Source organism: Pangasianodon hypophthalmus, chromosome 15 (genome assembly GCF_027358585.1).
Source record: "Pangasianodon hypophthalmus isolate fPanHyp1 chromosome 15, fPanHyp1.pri, whole genome shotgun sequence".
NCBI classification, from domain to species: Eukaryota; Metazoa; Chordata; class Actinopteri; order Siluriformes; family Pangasiidae; genus Pangasianodon; species Pangasianodon hypophthalmus.
Genome location: NC_069724.1, coordinates 13,183,574 through 13,192,644, shown reverse-complemented (window position 1 = coordinate 13,192,644; position 9,071 = coordinate 13,183,574). Strand labels below are relative to the sequence as shown.

The following is a 9,071-nucleotide window of genomic DNA, read 5'->3' as shown; positions in this document are numbered from 1 at the left end:
GTTCTGGTTTCCATACCACTAATCCTAACCCTAGTGCAATGAAAATGTAAAAAATGTAAACATTGTCTACACACACACATTGTCTACACACCTATTTGTATTATGCAGAATTGTAAGTTTGCAAGATACATGTGCTCTGGTTTGTGTAACCCTAACCTGACCCCTAGCCCACGCCTATAAGTTTAATACATGCTAAAGTTGATAAAAATCACAACAGCAGTACACACAAAACTACTGGCTGCCACATGAAGGAAAAGACAACAGAAAAATAAAGACCCCCTTTTGAGCTGTCCCAAGCCTGCCTCCCATCTCCTCATTTCCACGCAAACCTGTAAGAGTGTTAACATTTTAATATAAACATTTAATGTGTTTCAGTGTGAATTTTACCTGTAACTCACCTAGATCAACTCGACAGCTCAATAGCAAGCCCTTTACATGTAGAGAAAGAATATATTAAAAATATGTAGGCAAGACAGACACAATGACTGTGGACACACTTCAGGGAAGTAAGTGATGTAAATGTGCACAATATCATTTGTACACATTATTTGTACTAGTAAGAAATTAAATATATTGACTATTGCACCTTTAAAAATAAGTTGTTTGACAGAATTTTTTGTTTGTTTGTTTTTTTCCCCTCACTTTTTCAGATATTTTCTGTCGGTCTATAGTCGGTCTACACTCCATACCAGTAGGTGGCGGTAACGCACTGTTGTTTACCAACCGCCATAAAACAGGAAGAAGAAGAAGCAGCCTCAGCCTCAGCAGCAGCAGCAGAAGAAGACGAAGGAGACGAAGAAGAAAAACAAGAGGACGACGACGACGGAGCAGCAGCAGTAGCGCAGTAGCGACTACAGGGGGCGCACTTTCAGCTAGAGCTCACTCTTATCTTCAGTTCAACATGGCGCTGTACGGGAGAAAGGTACTTGCTGTTGGACGGTATGTATTTGTCATTCATCTACAAGCTCGAGTACAGTTTATGTTTTGTTACATTTCAAAAATATTCCTAAAATATGTCAGAATATTGAATAATGTCGTCTGGCAAAATGTACACGGCTACCTAACTGGAAATAAGCGTCGGTTTTGTGTGTTAGACTTATCTGGACTTGGCTTTTTCACTTTTTAGAGACACTAGTAGTTGAAATGTAGGTACTCAGTACCCAAACGCTGTACCAGCTTTTCTCAGGTTTAGTCAGTGCCACTGCTTTAGTCCAGCCTGCATTTACTGCATTTACTGCATTTAAACCTACCGAGCTTCCGTATTTGTCTCAGCGTTATCCGTTATTCTTCCTCAAAATTACTCTGTATCTCACACTGACAAAGCAACATTTTTTTCTATTCTCATTGTGACAAACTCTAGTTTTTTATTGACGAAAAAACATACTTATTGTTTTATGTTAAAGTAACTAACTGCACAAATTTGACGCTGTGTCTGAGAGAGACGGTTGACAGCAGGCCACACCCCCTGACTACAGCTTATCTCATGTCTCAGTTGGTTTATTTATGATGCTGCCATTTCTGGGGAAAAAAAACAATTCATAATCTGATTTGAATAGATTTTTTCCCCAAACAAAGACAAGAAAATCCAGTTTCTGATACTGCTCTAAGCATATTATTACAATGCCCCATAGTAAAACAATAATATAAAAATAAATATATAAAAGATTTATATTTTTAAAAATAATAATTATTATCAAAACAAATATGAACATTTTAAAATATTTCCTGCTGTGTCATCAGGTTTATTTAAAAGAAGGCTAAATAAAAAATGTGGCTGCAGATAATTCAGTGCAGTTTTGCTGAACTTTTGATATAATGTCAGTAAGTCATTAGAAATAACTGAGCTAAGTAGAAATGTAATCTTTCTTGAAACTTGAAAAGTATTTACAAAGGGTTTCTAACATCCTTGGTAATTCTTCGGCCCTGATTTATTATTCAATTTTCAACCCAGTTGTATTCAGTACACTGTTTACTACAGTCTGGGGGGAGCCCCTGACCCCTTGCTTGCGTTTGACCAAAGTTTTATCACCATATTACCAAGGTTGACATTTTGTCGCACTTAAAGGCACAATAAATGATTATTTTTGTCCTGGTTTTTGTTCGTAGCTGCGCAGTCAGCTTGCTGAGCACTGCCATCAGAACACGTCCGACACTTATGAGGCTGCCATCAATAATCAGGAGGAACTGGATTTCAGTCGGCATCTCTGGAGGCCTGTGCGCCGTTCCCTTTGTACAGGTTTGATGTGTTATCATGACTGAGATTTACTGGTAAAAGTCTGTTAACATCCTGAAAGGTGGTGCAAAGCCACAGTACTTAGTAGAAGTGCACAGTTTGGTCAAGTATTTATCTCACAGTATAGTTACAAATTCACATGGTATCTGCATGTAGAGTGGTATAATGGGATTTTCTAAGAACCTTATGAACCGTGTCATTTATAGATAGAGGTAAAATGCTTTGGTAAATAATATTTATCAGTAAATATGATGATTTGTCAGGAACTAATGAAGTGCAATATATTAATAGTTGTTGTTCCTCTTCCGGCTGCTCCCGTTAGGGGTCTCCCCAGCGGATCATTGGTCCGCGTATTTGATTTAGCACAGTTTTTACGCCGGATGCCCTTCCAAATTTTATCCAGGCTCGGGACCGACACTGAGGGCGCACTGTTGTACAGGGTCGGTTCCCTGGCCGGGAATCGAACCCGGGCTGCAGTGGTGAGAGTGCTGTAGCCTAACCACTAGTCCTCCAGGGACCCCAATATATGAATAGTTAATTATATTAATTAATTATAGTAATAGTTAAGCATCAATCGCTTGTTAACTCATCCTTAATTAATATTGTGACTTGTAGCATTAATAAATATTATTTACATTATTAATGGTCGTTTTGTACACAGTGTAGGTAAACCCATACTTTAGGCTATTTAAGTAACTTGGGACAATTCACAGTTGGAAACCAGCAACACTAACAAGTTTCTTTGAGATCACACAATCAAAATTAACATCACTTTACTGTGATGTTATAAATATACCATATATACGTACTCATTCCTCTCTGAAATTATTGGAACAGCAAGGCCATTTCTTTTGTTTTTGCTATACACTGAAGACATTTAGGTTTGAGATATGAGATGAGAAATCAGGATTGCAGCTATCATTTCCTGATATTTACATCTAGATGTGTTGAACGGCTTAGAACATGGCACCTTTGGTGGCAGACCACCCAATTTTAGGTGAGCAAAAGAATAGGGACAGATGGTCTTAAGTAAATGACACTTAATATTTGGTTGCATATCCCTTACTTGCAATAACTGCATCAAGCTGGCAACCCAGTGACATCACCAAACTGTTGCGTGAAGCTTTTCCAGATATGTAACACGTCTTCTTTCAGTTGTTGTTTGTTTTGGGTAGTTTCTCCCTTCAGTCTCCTCTTCAGGAAGAACTTTCTAAAACCTTCCACTTTATCCCCTAGTAAAGTCCTTTGTTTTGTTGGCAGTCTTGTTTTGGATCATTGTCCTGCTGCATGCTGAAGTTCCTCTCAATTAGATTGGATGCATTTCTCTGTAAACTGGCAGACAGAATGTTTCTGTAGATTTCTGAATTCATTCTTCTTCTACCATCATGAGTTACATCATCAATAAAGATTAGTGAGCCAATTCCAGAAGCAGCCATGCAAGCCCAAGCCATGACACTACCTCCACCGTGCCTGACTGATGAGCTCGTATGTTTTGAATCATGAGCAGATCATTTCTTTCTCCACACTTTGGCCTTTCCATCACTTTGGTAGAGGTTAATCTTGGTTCCAGAACTTTTGTGGCTCGTCTCTGTATTTCTTTGTGAATTCCAGTGTGGCCTTCTGACTCTTACTGCTGATGAGGGGTTTACATCTTGTGGTATGGCTTCTTCACCCCTGCCCTGTGGAGGTTTTTGGTGATGTCACTGACTGTTGTTTTGGGGTTTTTATTCACAGCCCTCATAATGTTTCTATCAACTGCTGTTGTTTTCCTTGGCTGGCCTGTTTGATGTCTGGTTGTTAGTACAACAGTGGTTTCTTTCTTTTTTAGGACCAAATTGTTGTATTGGCTTTGCCCCATGCATTTCCAGCGGCTCGATTTTCCCCTCTTTTCTTGCTTTTCTTCTATAGACAGCTATCTGGTCTTCATGCTGGTTTATGCTTTTTAACAACAAATGCAGTCTTCACAGGTGAAACCCAGGCCTCAGTCCAAGAGTAGACATTCAGAGCTATTAAGTGTTTAAATAATCAATCTAATGGGGCACATCTGGGCAACAAGAAACACCTGTCAGTCACAAGTTCCAGTATTTTTGATCACTTAAAAAAATGGGTGGGTTCAAACAAAAGGTGCCATGTTCTAAGTTGTTTAACAGATCTAGATTAAATATCAGGAAAAGAAATCTGAACTTCTGCTCTATCATCTAACATTCATCTTTTGATCTCAAACCCAAATGTCTTCAGTGTATAGCAAAAATAAAAGAATATATATAAAAACATTATATGTATATTATATTATCTTGTATTTCCTTTAGATCAATCAACATATAGACGTATTCGCTTGTTAAATATAAAACGCTGACTGTACATTTAGCTGGTTTAAGAAGGAAAATATACATCGCTCATCACAGTTAGCTGGCTAGAGTTTTGCTAATAAAAGACGAACATGGAGGTCCCCATGTTTTTTTCCCCACTTTGTAGCTCAAACGCACCAAGGTTGAAAATGACGTAATTCCCACTTATGAAGTAAGTCGAATGCAGCATTAATTAATCATTAAGAAAGTATTAATACATGCTTATATGCGCACCTTATAGTAAAGTGATACCATTGACTTCATAGTATCTTAGATGCAGCAGGAAGGTTAAAAAGTAGCCCACTACTAGTCTTAGTTCTAGTGCTATCATGCATTAAATATAGATAGCAGTTTCTCTGATTTAAATCTCTGATTTCTCTCTGCCATGTGTATGAACAGGACACTGTATCCCATGAAGCCTTAATCCGTAGAGCCTCATCTCTGGTGACCGACAGTGCCAATACTTTTCTGTCTCAAACCACGCTGGCACTAGTGGACTCACTCACACGGTATACTAAGGTATTAAAATGCACATTTTCAGATCAAACTTATTTTGTGACCTAAAAATAAGAGCCTAAAAATGTTTTTGTGTTTGTGTGGATTTCCTCTCTCCAGGCAATGCATTCCCTTATAACTCTACACAAGCGCTATGTGGCGAATATCAACAGACTAAATCCTGCAGATGAGAATGCAGTGTGGGAGGTGATAGTTCACCAGCGTGAGGAGGTAACAATTTCCAAAATATTCAGAAAATGTTAACTGTTGATCAACCAGGTGCGATTGGATACTGTCATTCACCCTACACCTTGATATAAGAGACAAAGTGATGGTGATCATTCATTTTCTATGTGTGTGTGTGTGTGTGTGTGTGTGTGTGTGACACAGAGCCATGACTTTTAGCAACAATGACAAATTACTTCTGAACTGAGATGTTCATAATTCTATGCAAATTAGGCATGACAGTAAAATGACACAGTGTTCTGTCATATATGACATCTCATTAAATGTGTATAGAGACACTACAATGAAAAAGAGAGAACATCATGTTTGGTTCTCTAAATAACCTTTTAGTCCCCTACTTTAGCATCCCCTACTGGTCTCGTTCTCTTGCTCCCAATCTCCCACCTGCACAATAAATCTGCTCTTCTCGAGAAATCAGTATACAGCACTTATTATGATGAATCCTTTGAGTGTGTATTCATGTATTTATTCAGACATATAATATTTTAATGAACTGAAATACAGTTTCTAATTTCCGATTAGCTCATCAAATGTAGGGAAGACTGCAAACAATTTGAAAAAAACTGGATGAGTGCAATTACGTTATCACAGCTGGCAGCTGAAGCAGCTTTTAATGCAGGTAAGAAATTTCTTTTATTCACTAAACTAACTTTTAACACAGTATATGTTTTGATATCGAGATAATTGCGTGACTGTAGTGGTATCACTCCAGTAATGCTGCAAATTGGTCATATTTTAATGACGATCATGATGTTTGGCCACCTCAATTAAGAAATAAAACACTGGGAGGCATGTTCTTATAGGAAAATAATCAACAACAGGAGTGATATGGCCTGATGCAAAGCAGAGTTAGTATTACCACCCCGAAGTTGATTACTGTCCTATAACAGCATGTCCCGAAGTGGTTTATTCTTATTATTTTTTTATTTATTAAAGAATGACACTTTATATCCATTTATAGTTACATTTAATGGTGTAGTTCCTGTTATTACTTGCAGTATCGCAGTATAAACAATGTTCCCTCACCAGCCTCTTTTTTTTTTTTCTCTCTCCTTATCTATATCAACAGTTATGTACATTTTTAATTTGTTTATGTGAACTGTCCCTGTGTAAGTTGTTACTATAGAAACAATAATGTATTAGAACGGGTACCTTAATATAAACCTGTGCTTTGTGCCTGCACTACTCCAAGCCGCTGTTATAGAAAATTAATCAACACCTTCTGACCAATCAGAATCAAGAATTCAGCATTGCTGCGGTGTAAAACCACAGTCCCCTCCAAAAGTATTGGAACAGCAAGGCCAATTCTGTAGTTTTTTGCTCTGCGCTGAAGACATTTGTTTTTGAGATCAAAATATGAATGAGATGATGGATCAGAATTTTAGCCTTCATTTCTTGATATTTCCATCTAGATGTGTCATACAACTTAGAACATGGCACATTTGTTTTTGTTTTTTTTTGACCACCCATTTTTCAAGTGATCAAAAATATTGGATCATGTGACTGACAGGTGTTTCTTGTTGCCCTGGTGTGCCCTATTAGATTGATTGTTTAAACAGTTAATAGCTCTGAATGTCTACTCTTGGTCTGAGCCCTGGGTTTTGCCTGTGAAGACTGCATTTGTTGTTAAAAAGGAAAAACCACCATGATGAACAGAGAGCTGACTATGGAAGAAAAGCAAGCCATTTTGAAGCTGAGAAAAGTGGGAAAATCGATCAAATATTGTTAGTCTTAAAGTAAATCAAAGTAAATATCTCTTCCGACACTTACTCACCTAAAATTGCGTGGTCTGCCACCCTGCCATCTATCATCTCTTAGTCATTTTTTGATCTCAAATCCAGATGTCTTCAGTGTATAGCAAAAACAAAAGAATTGGTCTTGCTGTACCAATACTTTTGGAGAGGACTTTGTTTAACTCTAGATTGACCGAATAATTGTGATAATTGTGACAGTAAAAAAAAAAAAAAGCCTGTAGATGTGTTTGTTGCATCAGGCCTGGTTAGGAAACTTGCACAAATTTCCTTCAAGTGATTTTTTTCTTTTCTTTTCTTTATTAGGAGCTGACCAGGCTTCAGCCACAGCACAAACTAACCTGGAGATAGCAAAGTCTCATGTAGAGCAGGCTCGACAGCGCTCCCTTGAGGCAGAACAGGAACTAAAAGACAGCAAAGCAGAATTCAGCCAGAGGCTCCAGCGCACTTCACCTGCAGTGGCAGAAAACGAGGAAGAAATTCCAGAGGCTTATCAGAGAGAGGACTAGTGGCGAGTAGCATTTTATAAAGACACATGCAGCTCTTCATCTGCACCACTCCAATCTTAAGAGCTGTTTCTGTGTCTGCAACGGAGACGTTTTTGCACAATGTTTTTAATGATAACTTTCTAATGAAAAATATAATGACGCACAACAAGAGAGCGTAACGTACAATGGGCAAGAGAAACAGCAGTGAAAAGCACAGTTGGCAAGCCATTCTTAGACATATTTATATATTATTACATTTTTTTTGGTATTCATACTAATTTGGTTTAGAGATGCAATCAAGATCTTAAAAATCATGTCTTGAACTGTAATATTCATGCAATGTAGAAGAACCCATAAGTTGCAATTTGCAATATTGCTATGCACTGGATCTTTTCTTTGTTTCAGGCTTCTGTTTCCAGTTATCTGGCCGGGAAATTAGCTCCACCTCCAGCTTTTTAGCTCTGCCACTTTCCTTTAAAGCCAAATGTAGTTTCCACAGAGTGGGGTGGGGTCATTTGGGGGAAAGTTGAAGCCTCATGCTTTCATTGTAAAGGAGTAGAGGGCTCTTAAAAATTACAAACTGCCCCTTTAATGTCAGTCCAATAACCTTTCATACTGTAGTGTTACCTGAAGCCTTTACTCCTTTTATCTGCAGTGTGTGTGTGTGTGTGTGTGTGTTTGAGTGTTTGACAGAAATTTTGGAGTCTTGGCTCTTGTTAAACACTGTATTGTATATGCTGAATAAAGAAACTGTTGTCTACTACATTTAAATTAAAGCTGTAATCAGCAGATTTGAGCATTTCCTTTTTAGAAGTTAATGGTTGTTGATAATCCGCTTAATCCAATAATTGGATTGTGAAGAATATGTTTGACTAATATTTTAATTTGAATTAAAATACGGGTAAAATGGGAATAGTTTTGCTGATCTGTTGAACTGTTTGTTGTGTCACATGGTGCAGTGTCTCAATGAGTGTACATTTTCTGAATTGTGTGAATATGTGAACTGTAATTGAATTTATGCTTAATCTTTTTAGCAAGTTCATAAGAAACACTTGTGAAATGTTGATACAGAGTCACACACTCAACAAATATTAGTATTCTGTCATTTTCACTGTGTAATGTTTTATGACTTTTAATTAAAAAAAACTATTGCTAACATTTTTCTGTTTGAGTGTGAGTTGTAGAAAAGTCTAAATTTAGAAATTTGATCATTTAGGATTTAATTTCAGATTCATTTTTAAGTGCTGTCATTTTTATACATTATGTGCATTAGGCATTATGTTTTCTGGTTGTCCATCCATCTGTCTAAGATGTGCGATGTCTTAGGAATGAGTGAATAATGAATTATCACTGTAACCAGGAGAAGAACTGATTAGATTTTGGAAATGATCCAAACAGGGTCAAGGTCACAGCAAGGTTAAATATCTGAAATAGTTTTTCTTCAATACCTTCCCTCCTGTTTGAAGTTTATTTTAAGGATATTTCAGGTATAACAATTCGTAACAAGAAG

General features: G+C 37.3%; 1 protein-coding gene across 1 annotated transcript; it reads left to right on the top strand.

Annotated features, from left to right (window-relative positions):
- The first annotated feature begins 734 nt into the window (after positions 1-734).
- Positions 735-8,721, top strand: diablob (diablo, IAP-binding mitochondrial protein b). The gene is made up of 6 exons (XM_026940839.3): positions 735-939; positions 2,107-2,236; positions 4,981-5,100; positions 5,197-5,307; positions 5,845-5,941; positions 7,380-8,721. The coding sequence occupies exons 1-6, from the start codon at positions 902-904 to the stop codon at positions 7,580-7,582; spliced, it is 699 nt and encodes a 232-aa protein (XP_026796640.3). The 5' UTR covers positions 735-901; the 3' UTR covers positions 7,583-8,721.
- Positions 8,722-9,071: the final 350 nt, after the last annotated feature.